This window comes from Ostrinia nubilalis, chromosome 23 (assembly GCF_963855985.1).
Source record: "Ostrinia nubilalis chromosome 23, ilOstNubi1.1, whole genome shotgun sequence".
Taxonomy (NCBI): domain Eukaryota; kingdom Metazoa; phylum Arthropoda; class Insecta; order Lepidoptera; family Crambidae; genus Ostrinia; species Ostrinia nubilalis.
In genome coordinates, this window is record NC_087110.1 from 2,338,896 (window position 1) to 2,355,318 (window position 16,423).

Sequence of the window (16,423 nt, forward strand, 5' to 3'; positions counted from 1 at the left end):
TGGCACTATTAGATCGAATCGAAAATCGAGTCCGTTGAAACTCCATACAAAAAAGGCTTTTCGTCCCATCTTTTCTTTCAACTTTCAACATAAAAATTACTGACACATTTGTGGCAGGTTCCGAGGTTCTTTGAATATTCGTAGAAAGAAGCGATTTTAGTAGAAAGGTTATTAAAACCTGGTAACCCTGACACAAAATTGACGAATCACAGAGCGCAACAAACAAAACGATTCCGGCTGATGTGCTTGTCTGTCGCTCCTTCGTAGAGTTGCGCTTGGAAATTATTCTATCGTATGTTTGTGTATGAAAATGAGTGAAAAATAAGTTTTCTTGAATTAATGAGTGTTCTAATAGCTGCCGAAATTAATATTGGACAAATTCCAGTTGACTATTTAGTGAAATTCAGTGTTGATCAACCGTTCATCGGGATTACATGGAGGGTATTCATGTTTATAAATATTGATTTGTTGCATCGTGTTTTCTAACGTTTCTATTGTGCTGCTAAACGTGTAGTGAAATGTAGGTAACCGATAAAAGTGGCGGAATATTGTGGTAGTTCCTAAAAATGGATCAACAATATTTAGTTTGCAATGGCGCGCCCGCGTTTGTGATTGCGTGTAGTGTTTGAGTTTTGTTCCTTGTGTTTTTGTGTTTATCAGACAATGGAGGGAACTACTGAGAAGGATTGCTCCCCATTATGGAGCCTGTACCAGCAGATCGTGTCGGATATGAAGGTAGGTCACAGCAATTTCTTTTTCACGACGTATGGCGGAACCGATAACGTTCTACTTTTCTTGAGCATTGTCCCGGTAAATCGGTCGTATCGAACGAATTATGTGTTCGAAGTGCTTTAGTGATTTCTTAAATCACTTTTTGCAATATCAGCCGGTGTTTGCCAGCCAGCCAATTAGAGTTTATTAGACCTAAAACATACACAAGCTATTGTATGTTCTAATTAATCAGTTTTTATTAACAGATTAATTCATGAGACAGTTGATTCTATTTTGTACAATTGATCACTACTAAAATATGCACAAAAACATGTTTGTCCTCATAATTTTCCTGTAATTATTATACTTGTCTTATAAGAAGAAAACCTTTAAAATAGGCATTGCACTCTTCTTACTCTATGTTTTACACATATTAATTTAATGTCTAAAACATAAAGCATTAAAATAGCTAAACTCAGGTCAATCTTCTGCAATTTTGAATAAAATATTGTAAAGTTTGTAAGTGAGCAATGAATAATCAAATAACAATTGTAGGTATTAAATAATCTATAATTATATTATGGAACATTAAAATTATCAAATCAAAGAAGATAGTCTAATAAGAATTTCAGGTGATCATGACTGTTGAAGTGTTGTTGACTCTAATTTAACTATTACATATTTGAACATGAAAATAAACGTGAAAGGACGAAAATAATAAGTTTTAATTAACTTACAAAAAATTTTAGTATTTGGTCTAAGTTTAACTTCATGATGTCACAAAATAATTTATTAACAATTTCAATGAAAATTATTGTGTAAATAATCTGTAAACTTTTGCAACATGCAAAAGATCCACTATAATTATTATTATGCTAATGACATCTTCTATTCCGTACACATTTAGATACAATTCCGTACAAAAGACAACTTCAAGGGAGTAAAAATAGTTGTAGTATAGCCACAGATTAACATTATAGCTCAAGTCCTATTTATTTTATTTTTAATTTTTTTATTTATTTAATTAGGACAACCAACAAGACAGACACAAATTCAAGCAAAGGGGTTTAGATCTATTAGATCTAAAAATTCATTAAATTATTCATTTTCTACATTCTGCTCAGTGATCGCGAAATGCGCATTTAAAAGAGACTGACGGATCGAAATGCTAGCAGGCGAAGTCGCGGTCAGAAGCGAGTTTATTCAATAGGTATATCAGGTATTGTAATCATGTCACCTCCTTTATTCTATCAATAAAACATCGCAATATTTTAGTATGCAACAGAGTTTTATTCAGGTGACATCATTCAGTAAACTTAGAATATTAGTAAACATAAGCCTTACAAGGTTTACAATCAAGTCTATTTTGTTCAAAGTTGAAGGTTAAAGGTAAGAATCGATATGGTATCGTTGTCATTGACGCCGCTCTCCGCGACGCCGCAGATTTTGATTAAATGCTATCGCAATCGCTTTCAAAGTGATGGCGACAAAGCGACTACGTTCATAAAACGTCTTAATACCTCACGGTATTTATGAGAAATAATAAGTCTAATTAATATTTTATGAACATATTTTTGCCGTGTGGTTCCTGCAAAGTAGATGGGACCACTCTTCCCGTGAATATTGGAAGAGGTGACTAAAGAATAAAGAAGAAATATGCGAACATCAGAGCCGGCCTAAGATGCGCGTTACTACGATATAATCTTATCGTCATTTATAGACGACAAACGTATGGGCTTATCGTTCAAAATCGATAAAGAATAAGAATAAGAACACTTTATTCAGCATTAAAAAAACCGTACATAACATTTATAGTTTAATAAATAAACTATGCTGAAGTCTGAAGACTAGCTGGCCAATAATAATCAATTAATATTATTCCGTCTTTCATGTTAAAACACCTACACAGCTCTTCCGCTAATCCTATTAGAAAGACGCTCAAGTAGGCCTCAAATTCTTAATAACTAGTCTTATGTCGGCTTTCTATGAAGTAACCAGAGTGTGAAGCGCACCACCATTTGTGCCACAATGCATTCTTGGTTCACATATCGGTTACAATTATAATTGATCAATTATTCTTTTCTGTTATTGAGAGCGAGTGTCAATTCATCCGTGATATGTTCAGCATGAGACTATAGTGACATTAACTTCTTGTGCCCCATTCAATTTTATTCTTGTTAACTTTTTCTGTGTACTGAGTATTTAATTTACACAAAAAAAACAGATCTATTTGAGTTATTTATTTTCCTAGCTCTCATTAAACCAAGCCAGCTTGTGCAGCTCAAGTAAACACTGAGTGATTGAGTGATTCGTTATGTAGTCGTGTTATTTTGCGACAAAAACGCACAGTCTTCATATATAAATAATAACGAATAAACATAATATGTAAAATGAAAGTTACTCGGAATATAAAAGGTCGTGCTCATCATCACACGATCATTTACCCTTAGTTTTAATTTTGTTTTTCTTTTAATTGTCAGTTTTGTCTATCTATCGACTCTCCGCGGGAATCGAACCTCGCTGGCATTCTAGTTCATCACCCCGCCACTTTAAAAGAATACCTTACTGTAATTACACTAATCCATTCCAAATACAGCATGTTTCAATCTTCATTACCAACACAAATTTTCAATTCACAGTTTTTGTTCATGCGTTGAAAAACAAACTAAATATTTGGATCGCATCGCTCCACTGTACAAATATTCAGTAGGTTCTCTACTACAACCCGGTCGAGTGAACTGCGCACCTGGCGGCCGTGGTCTGACGTCACTTCGATGCTCTGTGTCCGTACAGTACGGCTAGCACTAAAAACTTTCAAGTTCGAATCGTTTGCGTATTCGAATCGCCATCAAAAGATTTAGTGCGAAAACTACAACAGCGCCCTTGTGAACGTGTCGTAAAGTGAACTTAGTATGAGAAATGGTTGCACGAAACTTATTTTGAGAATCAAAATTGTCACATTATCGTTTAATTCGAAGGTTGAGTATCGGATTTTGTCGAATACGCAAACGATTCGAAGACGAAAGTTGTTCATGCTAGAGGTACTGGTACAAACGGGGCGAAAGTGGGGAGATGTGCGAGTGAGTGCGAGGGAGAGTCGCATTCCAGCGAGGTGCGACAGTTAACGCACGTTGCCATTGCGTCCAAGGACTGGAAGACGTCGGTGGACCGACGATCTGGTAAAGGTCGCGAGCAGCGTTGCACCGTTCGTTGTGGAAATCCTTGCTTTTGTCCCGCAGTCGACGTTTTTTTAGTTATTGTGTCTTCTGAGATTCAGGATATTCCGGAATGACCAAGGACTTTTATTACTCCAAACGCGAGCGCTGTCAAATGAATAGAAGTGATGATATTTAATTTGATATTAAACTTCATGAGAAGGTCCTAGACCTAGTAATACTTTACCGGAGACCCTCGAAATTGACCCTGGTTATGTGTAAAAAAACGCAGCGTCAAACTATTTATTTTGTTCTTTTCACTCTAATCCAGGGTTTCCCAAACTATGGGCGCGACCCACCACTGGGTCGCGAGCGAACATTGTCTGGGCCCTATCTGTAGAACGACAAACCACCCTACAGATCCGAATCCTATATTTAGGCATATTGGTAACGGTTAAATATCCTATAGGTGGGTCCCGAGTTTGGGAACTTGTATTAGATGAGTTGTAGCCCAGACAACTTTAGGAACCACTGCTTTCCTTTCTTCGTAAACAGTGGGAGGTGCCGCGGTGGCGCTGTATCATTCTCCATTGTGCTATTCGCTACCGAAGGCGCCAACCTGATCATTACTTACATGGATCACGCTCTATTTCACACCAAAGCTGGCCGAGTTAACCAACGCGTTTCTACTACGAAAACCAGTTTAACTAGGTTTAGTTTTTGTACAGGATTGATTAGATAATGCGCCGAAATATGGACTAGTTGGGGACTAAAAAGATGTGGATGTTAAACGTTTTAGACGTATTTCCTTTTTGCTTGTCGATAAAATTTTCGCGTTAATTACAGCAAATCAGACTATACGTTTTTGTTGCAAAGTCGACCCTACAATAACTGTAAATGCCACTGTGTTTAGCTTGACGTGCCGACGCTTCGTCCGTTTTGTAATAAATACCGATGACAATAATAGATTGAGTTTTATTGTCTGATTCGTTCTCTCTATCCCTCGTTCTCGTTTCAGCCAAATGACGTCCACTGCTGGACAAAGGCCTCCCCCAAGGATTTCCAGAATGCCCGGTCCTGCGCTGCCCGCATCCAGGTTCTTCCCGCGACCTTCACCAGATCGTCGTTTTACTTATGCTACTGCTATGTGCAGCTACTATTATCTCGCTACCTTGTAATATATTTTTTCAAAGACATCGACGTTGAATATTCAAAAGGATGATAACAACATAATTAAAATTCTAGTTGCTCACGGGCTTTGTGTCCTTATACGTCGGCGGATTACTTGCACAAATGAAGTAAAAACAAACTTTAAGACAGACTGCCGAGCCACCTAGACACAGTAGAAATTCTATTGTTCGAGGCTCACCGAGTCAACGGTGAGCCTCGTGGCGCCCAACGTGTCAGACGCCTATCACAGCTTAAGTTTCACACCAGCAGTGGTGGGACTTCAGTGGTTACAATCCACAACAATTATCATAATTTATTCTCATACAGTCATACTAGATCGTTTCATCCACGAAGACACGCACCACCAATTTTTGGTAGAGGGAAGCGCGTGGTGCGGGGAGTTTGATTCGAGCAATCCGAGCGTCATTATTGTAGTGTGCGTGTCATGCACACTCATGGATAATTTAGCGTGTACCGATAACACTCAAACATTTGCGGAAGAATGGTGGGGCGCGTCTTCGTGGATGAAACGATCTATAACATACGGAAAAAGATACTTATCGCACAAAACTTGCTCTTTCAAAGAATCCCCTTTGCAGAAACAGCAGATATAAAAGGAATTGCGCCCCTCCGAATTGTTTAACTTTTCCCAATAAAACACCTTTATGAGAGCTCCGCTAAAGTAAAGTCACCTTGACCTTTGAGGGTCGCTTTCTACGCAGACTATAGGTCTGTGGTCAGAGCGTCACGGGAGGGTGTTTTCAACCGACTTCAAAAAAAGGAGGAGGTTCTCAATTCGACCCGTATGTTTTTTTTTTCTATGTTTGTTACGCGATAACTCCGCCAATTATGAACCGATTTGAACACATCTTTTTTCGGCGTATAGATAATACCTCAAGGGTGGTCCCATTTAAATTTAATAATAAAAAAAACAACCCCCAAGGGTGGAAAATTGATGATGATGAACTTTTTTATACGCAATATCTCCGCCGATTATGAACCAATTTGAACGATTATTTTTTTGTTGAATAGGTATTATTTGTGTTCACGCATTTGGTAGTCGGTTTTTTTTTTTAAAGTTATTGTAACATCAGTGAGACTTCAGATCTTCAGATTTATATGCTCTGTCACACCATATTGTCAATGTGAAGCCACGATAGCCGCACGGTGAAGGGGTCGGACTGGCCGACTCGTGATCAACGCGGGTTCGGTCCCCGCCGCCGCTCGACTATTGCGGTGAGCTCACTCGTAAGTTCGTAACACAAACATATTTAGCTTAGTACGAGGGGCTAACGAGATACTCCCGTTAATTTGTGAAATAACAAATTACTAATTATGTCCCCCTCCCATACCTCAGGTATTGTCTGAGTTAAACGCTAGACTTATAGTCTGCGACCTTATAATCCGTTCTGTTAACCCTTTGTGAGTGTACGAACATATTTTAATGTAAAAGTAATTCGATGGCAATTGGGATTAAAAGCGTAGACAGAAGGACACTTCAGCTTTGTGGTTACGTAAAGTTGATAGATGTTGACGTTTGGATATAATGTTTTTCATTTTATTTTTAATGTTGTTGGATTTTGTATGTGTATGTAATATCTAATATTGTCAAACTCGAAAGGGTTAGTGAATAAGTAGAAGTATGTATGTATTGATATCATTGACCTTTGTATGTATGTTTTGATATCAAATCCAAAGAAACCAATATCAAATTCTGCCTTAATACGCAACTTTTCTTCAAATAAAGTTGTTACGAAAATGTATTTTCTGTAACTAAACTCCGGACGTAACTAAAACTAAACTAAAATACCCAAAAAGTCGTACCCTTATCAAATAAGAAAAGTTCATTTTCCGACGAAATCCAGCCAGAATACTAACGCCCGTATTCACAAACGATGCTTGCTTAAGTGAAGCAGCAAATCGAACGCACAGCGTTGAATACTCTGTTATTGGTTCGTGTGTGTGTGACCCTGTGAGTCCACGCGCACTGTGAGACCTGATAGTAATGTTTGCGAATACGGGCGTAAACTACGTAGCCGACGATATGTCTGGCTAGTTTTTATTTCGTCCTAGAAAATCATTTTCTTGACAATTAACGTTAAAAACGTTGTCTTTGTACCTAAAAACTTATGTAGCGTGTTAAAATATAATTCTTAGAGGGGTTTATTACATGCACTGATGGCAATTAGATGCCGGTCTCTTTGTACGGCAAATCGAACCGAACAAAATGCCATCTTGTGCAGCTGATATTTTATTTTACAACAAAAATGTAACCTAGTCTGGTGCTGTTTATTATTAAACCACAATTATTATTATTTATTTTATTTTATTTAGTTAATAATTCGATAGATTCACCAACAACATTTAATCATAATATTTCACATTATTATTTAGCTGAACATTTTTTTTTCGGGTTCTGTGTCAATGACAATTTAACTTTCCCCAGAGATGAACTTGACCTTCACTGGTTGGGTTTTTATTGGCGGTCAAGTTGTAGGTCCTGGCTACACAGGAGTTGCAGCGGTGGGAACGATAGGTGGGAATAGTCCCGGATTTGATACAGATGACGCTTCTTGAAGAATGGACATACCAAAAGATATTTCTATGTCCACACGTAATACGTTCGCTCATTGTGTTCATTTCAGTTCATCGCGTGACTGTAAAGTTTGTTCTTCACAGCGATCCGTCATTTGGTTTAGAAATAGGAAGTTCAGCAATCGGTTAAATTCGCAAAGGAAATTGCTGTGTGCCAACAGCAAAAACAATTCGAAATCTGGTACACTACATTATGTTTGGAAAGGTCAAATTGGTTTGCATTTTTTTAAAACTATAATGACAGCAAGAAGAGAAGACAGTGCCAATTAGTGCCACAGAATAATGTACCATATTTAGTACAGTAGACACATACTAGCAAGTTAATTTATAGTTGTATTAGATGCTATTTTGCGGCATAAATGACACCCAAAATGATACAAAGCTTTATTCAATTTTAAAATTTACAAGCGAGACTAAGTCAAAAAAATATAAAAGAACTAAAAGAAAAGTAAAACAATATTATTTGGATGATATTGTCATCATCATATTATATTTTATGTATTTTATTAACAGTGTTGTTACGAATAAGTTCGCTATAAATAATTTATGTTATTTAATTTCTTTGTGATTAAGGTCTGATAAAAATATCATTACATTTATTTTTCCAATAAACACTGAAGTTCAAGAACTATTTTCTGACAAAAAAGTTATTAAATCCAAGTACTAGTATAAAATTAAACAATATTATTAAGAAATTACAACAAACCAGTGCAACATATAATATCAACCAATCAAACGAATGAATTAGATTAAATGGCATAACTGTTATTTAATCCGTTTGTCTAGTCTACGATATTTTAAAATGAAACGGAAATGACGAATCGTTGAACATACTATTAATATCACGGTGGTTTCCCGAATAGTAGCATAAAAATTAGGGTGCGCGTAAGCAGAGAAATCTGAGGAGGGACGAATTTAAATAGTTTATTTTTTGCAAGTAGGCTTCCAAACAGCACTTTTACAAGTCCCACCCAACTGACCCAACCGTATTAGTCCTATCCCTGCTTCGGGACATTATAAGGGCCAGTTGCTGAGAAAAACCAGTGTAAGAAATTCAGTGTACTATGGTCAGCGTAAAGAGCATCTAGCAATTTTAAAGTATGAATGACAAGAAGTATAGGCAAAAGTTGACTTAGTAAATGCACAGAAAATCATGTCATTTCGGGTCAATAAAATATGCTCCGTATGTCTATTGGCATAATATGAATCTTTTAATAAACTTAATTACCAGACAATACTATACTGCTCTGCGCTCCTTAGTTGCATCGATTGCATCCTTGATGCATCGTCGCATTGTACGCGCACCCTTAAGGCGTTACTAGGCGTGTCTTGTCATCATTTTGATGATTTAATGTACCGCAAATAGATTTTAAGCCGAATTTTTGGTGTTGGTCACGCGTGTCTAAATTACGAAAGGCATAAATAAGTCAGTAAGGGTAAAAGTAATAACTTTAATGGTTCATATCACCCTTTTACTTTGATGACGTTATTATTAATGCACACTGTAAACGTTTTTTTTCTTGTTATACGATTTGTATATTCTGCCATAAAATCGTCATAGTTTACAACTGAAATAGAAGTGCACGAGACAAGTCAGTTTCTTGTATTTAAGTTCACTACATGGACCATTTGCAACTCCATTTGTTTTGCAAACCACCACTAGTTAATGTGTCCTCCGAAGCACAGAGTCACTTTTTATCGGACATTGGAAAGACTATCATAATATTATAATCGTATACCAAGAAGAATTGTTAGGGTCCTAACGAATATTAGTATAAATGAAATAGCGGACTGTATAAAAATAGGTGCTGTATTCTCGCCAGCCTAATTTACAATCAATTATGAGAGTACGCGGTATTTGTGCGACGACGGTGGTGTCCCAAAGGCGAGTGTGTGACCCGAGCGCAGCCGATGATGACGCTGTCGGCCCGAGGTGACGTTAGTCATTGTACGCCGCCCGCACGTCTCCTCCCGCGCGTTGTTGGGTTCCCAACAAGAATAAAATAATATAAAAGCGTCTTTTGTTAGTGCAAAAAATAAGACCTCTTTAAAATGTTCCTTGCCAGTTTTCACGACGTCATAGTACACAAAAGCGAATTCAATGGAGTGTTCGCAGTTTTTATTCAAAAGTTCGCCTCACACAGCAACCCGTTCCGAAACCCACTTGCTAGGGTACCGGTTCTGCACCGTTCTCGTATCTGGGACTAGTGATGTGCTTTCATAGATTCGCTATCGAGTCCTATCGATACTCGGTAGTTATAAAATATTTAGTGCGTATAATTGTGGCTGGTCCTAACTCTATTTCTGGGGCTTATCTTTCTCTGTCACTCATTCCAGCATTTCCCTTTAAATGAAAGAGATGGTTAAGGAGAAACTCCGCAGGTCAGAAGAAATGTAATTGAATATAATTGTGGCGAGAAGAATTTATTGTGCCATAAAGTACAAGGCCAAAACCACCCCTGTACTAAGGGTGATTCCTGTCTCATGCAGGGGAGTTTGAGCCATTTATTTACTAAGTAAATGTGCAGCCGTATCGTTTTAACATGTGGGCCATGTGGCAGTGATTACTTCCCCACTGAAAGTGACCTGACAATTGAATCGATCCATCGTCCTATTATAACCGATCACGGCCATAAATCAGCAGAGCTAAAAGTAACCTGACAATCGAATCGATTTATAATCGATTACGGTCTAGTGGGCGCATCGCATCACTATAGGACGCCTGTGTGTCTCTCACAGCAGACAATGGAAATGGGTTGCTGTACTCTTGGACTTGTTAGCTCCCTGCAGGCCGGAGCTTAATAATTGGGCCGCCATTGTTGTGGCGAACGATTAAACCGCATCGCTTGCGAGTTGGAATTAAGACTGATTTGCGAGTATCGGGAGTTCGGGACCCCATTTTGTCCTACGGTTTGTCATGCCCTGAGTGCCCGAGCAACTGCACGCAGGAGGATTTAATGAATGCTGCTGACAACGCCACTATTGTAGCGGAGTTTTGGGCTGACACTGTGTAGGTTTATTGTCGATACGAAGATTTTGTACTTTTTACGAGTAAGTATCAGATGTTTTAAGGCTCTGAGTTTCTCCAAGTTCATCCAGTTCATGTTATTGATTGAGTCTTAATTTCAGTCCAGGTTCAGACTCAGGACCAATACTCAATATGCTATGACAAATCGCACGCAAACACTACGGATTAGTGGTTTATTCAGCAACAGCAATGAATTGAATGTTAACTATTATTGAGTATAGTTCGACCAAGAACCTACCTAGGTAGTTGGATATCAAGCTGTGATGAAGAAATCTATGACTTGAAACAAAAAAATTAATGAAAAATTAATTCATTTTTTGTACTTATCCGTTATTTTTAAATTGATGAAACCATAGAAACATACATATCAATTAATCTGCTTCATAAACCAGCCTCAACAAATGGACCAGACAAAATTTACGACTGTGTGTTTTAACAACAAACTCCTCATAAAAGTTGACGTTTCAAGTGCTGCCATAACTTATCCAAGACAATAAGGTAAAAGGAGAAAATATCCTCCAAACAGAATGTAATATTCCCGTTGGGGTATCAAATGGGAGCAATTGACGGTAACGTTACCGTTATTTTGCAATTTATGATGTTGTTTAGGGTTGTCGACCGACACTGTTAATATAAATATTCTGGATTTAATCAAATCCGTCCGATAAAATTTGGCTGAAACAAACGAACGAATCAAATCCAAAGTAAAACGACAGCAGTACATATTACGTTTTCACTAATCTCATCAGAGCTAAAAAATATGAAAGTGATTCTTTTTTGACTGAAATGGGATACTTTTTAATTTTTACGGCTTTCGCTGTGTGTGGTAATACTGTATTTTCCTAAAAGTACCTACTTGAGCGAAGCTACCTACATGCGAAGGTAAAATAAACGTGATAAAAATTTAGTACAACATTATTTTTGCGATGTTACCGTTAATTTACTTGGATAACAACCTGTTTCTGCACATCCGGACATGTCGCGGTAACTTGTTCGTTAATTAATTCGGCAAGTTAAAATGAGATAAGGATGCTTTAAATATCCTGGCTTTGGTGTGTGAAACTCATGTTTTATAGGTCGATGAATTGTTAAATGAACCCCAAAGTTAAGTGCGATCAACTGGTGAATGTAAGGACTTATATTTTCCACTTCTGCGTTCTCCTCAAAGTTAAGTTTCGTTTGTGACCTTTATTTAAGCCCAAGCCAACAGATCATCTCCACTTTTCGTTGTTTTGTATACCCAATATAACCGAATTACTTACCGAGTATTACAGGACCACTTCTTCTCTTCCGGTGGATGTCGCAAAAGGCGACTAAGGGACGAATATGCGAACATTTACTTTCCAAATGCCTGGTAAATTAGAGTAACTAAATGACCCGATGATGATGATAACGACTGAAGTACCCAAGTTTTAAATGCAACTTAGAATCCAAAATAAACACCGTTCATTACTTAGTATACAAAATTACCTGAAGTGTATCAAAACGCGAAACTATGTGTGCTCGTTTTATATTTTTAATTAGTTGCAAAAGAATTTTAACGATCCAAGTAATATTTGTTACTATAAATGAATCATCTTAACTGGAAATGCTCTGGGCTATTTAATATGATCTAATGTGTCTTGTATAATTGCTTCTTATTACCGACTAAATTGTTTTTCTTGAGATTCATTTTGGTCAGACTTATTTTTATTGGTAGATTTGATGTAATCCATAAAAATGTTGTGAAGGTTATTGTATTTACTCATCTTCGTTGCAATCAGCTTAAATTTCACTCGATATCGTCATAGTGATACATTATTACTTCTATGTTTTCGACAATATCTCACCTATTTGGTTTAGAAGTCAGAAATCGTATGGCGACGTATGTGTATCAATATCAACTGAGTATACAACTCTATCCATCCTGATCCCTGAGATACCTGAACGCTATCATGATTGACCGAGAGAAAATATGAAAATTTGTGGAATCTTGAAATACGAAACCTCTGTTCGTGTGTCTATGTGCTTAATAGCGACTTCAAGAAAGCCAATGCTTTATCATTTTTGAAAATTTAAGAATCTGCGCCACACTCAATCATGAGACGATAATATTAATGCGAATACATGAACAAAATTGTCCTAAAATTTAATCAAACCTCATATAAGCATTTGAATGCCACACTCAAAACATTTTCGTTTATTACTCTCTCGCGGACGTTATTTGCTCGGCCGGTCGAAACTTTTTTAATTTCTCCCCGTTATCACGAATGCGATATCATCGTGTTCACTATCCACTTGCCCTTAAATCACCGAACGCTCCGTTGGGGTGTTGCTAGGGTCGACAATTGGTCCCATTTTGTATATCTAGTGTCCCCTTTTGTGTTTGATATTGAATTTGACTGCGTTTGAAATGGTTCACTTTGAAGTTTTTGGAAATATGTATATTAATTTCCTAAGTTTTTAAAGTATTATTAAGTATTAAAGTAAATAAATAGTTAAGGATTTGAAACTAAAGTGACGACAAAGTTTGCGAAAACTGCAATGTCGAATCTGTTAACAGTAAAACGTAATAGTCGAATGTCGCTTCACATTCATAATGGTGAAATTTTTTGATTGAAAAACATTGATCGAAAGCTCAATTATGTATGAATTCTTTGACAATATTAATATTATGATTTTTTATAAGCTCTATAATGTCAGTCCAAGTAATTTATTCATCATCGAACAACCAAATGTGGTTTGTCTCAGCTGTGCGTTGATTAGTGATTCAAATCATGATAATTTAATATTAAGCTGCTGCTACCCCTGTAAAATGGAATTGTTTTTAATTGCTGGCAGTGGCAGCCCTACAGTTATTATCTAAGGGGGCCGTATCGATTTGCCGCGTGAAGGTTAGGGTTAGCAGTTGGCTTCGATCCGTAGGTTTGTGTGTCATTCGTTTTGTAATACAGAGTTGGCAAAGTTATTTCTGGATTGAGTTTTTTTAGGCTAGATATAAATACACTGGAACGCAAAGAAAAATGGTCGGTTACAAAATCTTCAATACCTTTAAAAGTACCTTTAATCAGTTTTGGCTACAGACCTGATAAAAAGGGAGCCAGAGTCGATATGTCGAAATTCGTTTGCTTTGCTAACTTCTAGATTAAATTAAAGAGGCAATATTTTATTTCTCGTTATTCGGTGGTCTGAAATGAATTGAGACTGCTCTAAAAAGGTACCTAACATAACTTGCTAAATATTTTTCTTAAAACTGACACAACCACACCCAAACTACATACTAACCCATATAAAGCGTCAAACATTATCTCCAAGTTACTTTAACCTCTAATTTATTCAAGACTCATCATACCGTATGAGTTAGGGCGGTACCATTTTACCTGGCACGAGTACAGACGACGACACACAAGGTTGAGGCTCTTGTGCAGGTGGTAATAGGTGCTACTTTGCAACAGAAATCTGTAATCTGATGTGCTGTTGACTGTACCTACATTAGCAGCAGTGTGTAGCTACCAAGAGGCTAGGCGGGGCAGTGCCCTGGGGCCCTAAAGCTCAGAGGGCCCTCGAATCCTTACCAGAAAAATATCAATCGTACTGAAGTTTTGAAAATCTTTCATTTTCAAAATAAATAGAGATAAATTCAAAAGTTATACCTAGAGAATTCCCCTAAATTATTTCTGTAGGTTGGCACTTGGCACTGTTGTCAATTTGACGGATAGCGTTAAGTGCGTTTTATTATTCATCGGTGTGCGTTTTTTTGTGAAGAGAAGAGAACGGTTAAAAAAATATTGCTGTATCAGGATTAAGCTTAATGTCAATAAACTCAAAACCTAACCAGCTTAGATAGCAGTGGGACTCCATTTTTTTATTTGGCCTAGGGCCCTTGGTTACCTAGCTACGCCTCTGAAGCAGTAGACTTTCCTATCTAAGTTTGTTAAATCAAATACATTTTGTATCTGGTTTGGCCAAAGTTGGCCTTTGTGGCCCAACATAAATCACAAAAAGAAGAAAAAGGTGTCTGCAAAAGGGCTCTTATCTTGTGCCCTACCAGCGCTTCGGGACAAACATTTGGCAAGTGGTGATAAAAAGGCGTTGCGACCAACTCGTCGTGTTTTTATTTATTTTTAAACTTGAGGTTGTCTTGGATACTTGAATAAAACTTCAGAATGTTCCACTTTGTAAAAAATATTCTTAGTTTGATTGCAGTCGTGAAACAACCATAGTTAAGAAAGAATAAATGATTCCACACTTCGGAGAGTAACTTAACCCTTTATGGGGCTCTATGCCATATTGCCATAAATTGAACCTTGTTCACGCAAAGTTTGTTACAACTCCCATGGAGGAACATGATACTCGCATTACACAGACTGTTGACAGACTTATCCTAAATGTATATTTGTGTAAAAAACAAGAAAATCTTTAAAAAATAACAGCTACGTGGATAGAATAGAAACAACAATACCAAAAATACATAGGGATACTCGTAATAACCATAACATGGGTAGGATAAAAATGTAGCGAGTGACAGTACTTAGGATAATAATACAAAAAATAGTACATCACACACTGGCATCTTACGTTATTGAAGTAGATGCGGTTTTTCAACAAAAGTCTGGTGTACACACGACAGACATGTCGATGAAGCACCTGATGTCATGCCCTAAGTGCCCAAGCATCTGCACAGGAGGATTTGATGAGTGCTGCTGACAACGCCACTCTTGTGGCGGAGTTTTGGGCTGACACTGTGTAGGTTTGTTGTCGACACGAAAAGAAGAAGAAGACGACAACACATCAGGCTACCCATTTTTCTTGCAAACTCTTCCCTATCACAACTGCACAAGAACCCGCAGTGGTTACATTATACGCATTATAAGCTCCAATCGATAATAACAATATCCGATAAAGTTTTATTGCACAACATAACCAACCGTGCAATATTCGATGTAACAATTACATTGATTAAATTTTTCGGAATCTCGTTATCGCGCAATCGATGCGCACGTTTTGGCGACGAGTACGTGATATGAATGATTATGGCGATCGTTAACGAAACACATCAATTTATTTTGGACGTAGTAATTAAGGAAATTGTGAAAAGTTTGGCTAATAGTTGCAAAAGTGTAACATGTGATGTGAGCTTACGACTTGCGCTAAAATACTATTTGAATTAGTCAAGTCAATTGATTAATTTAAGATGTTTTGCAATATGCATGCATTGAAATGGAAATGCACATAATGATTTTATTAATGTAAAAATATTAATAAGTAACTAGTTATTTTGGGGAAAAGTGTGGGAACTTTTTACATTATATTTTTTCCAGTAATAAAAAAAATAAGCGATTCCATTCTAATAGTGGTGTGTGTTTAATTAACATTAAGACCTGATTTGTTTCTAATTGTTGAGCATAATCTACCTACAAACCGATAAAATCTCTCTAAGTGAAATATTTCGATTAATCTCTTAGTGGATAGTTAAATTATATGTTCAGAAAGCGTAAATGCTTAACTAACAGGGATTGGTTTGTATCATAATATATCGTAACAAAGATGTGTGTTTTGTCCATTTTAATAGGAAAAGAGTTTAATTATTTTTCTAATGAACTACTTACAGATATTTCGTGTTACATTTTAGTTCCATTTTAATTCTATATTATGAGGAAGGAGCTATTAAAAAGGTAATGAATTATTATTATTAAAAATCATGCGATATTTTAATTTTTTATAACAGTTATTAATCAGCAGTAGTCATTTATTTCGCGCCAAAATTTAATTTTTGAAAATAAAA

The 16,423-nt window shown here is 36.8% G+C and overlaps 1 protein-coding gene across 1 annotated transcript in view; it reads left to right on the forward strand.

The window, feature by feature from the left end:
- Nucleotides 1-239: 239 nt before the first annotated feature.
- The window catches only part of LOC135083194 (protein MTSS 1-like), a 249,561-nt gene continuing 233,377 nt past the window's right edge, over nucleotides 240-16,423 (forward strand). The window contains exon 1 of the mRNA XM_063977928.1: nucleotides 240-735. Within this exon, the coding sequence (XP_063833998.1) occupies nucleotides 664-735 (72 nt within the window). The 5' untranslated portion in view covers nucleotides 240-663. The remainder of the gene's footprint in view (nucleotides 736-16,423) is intronic.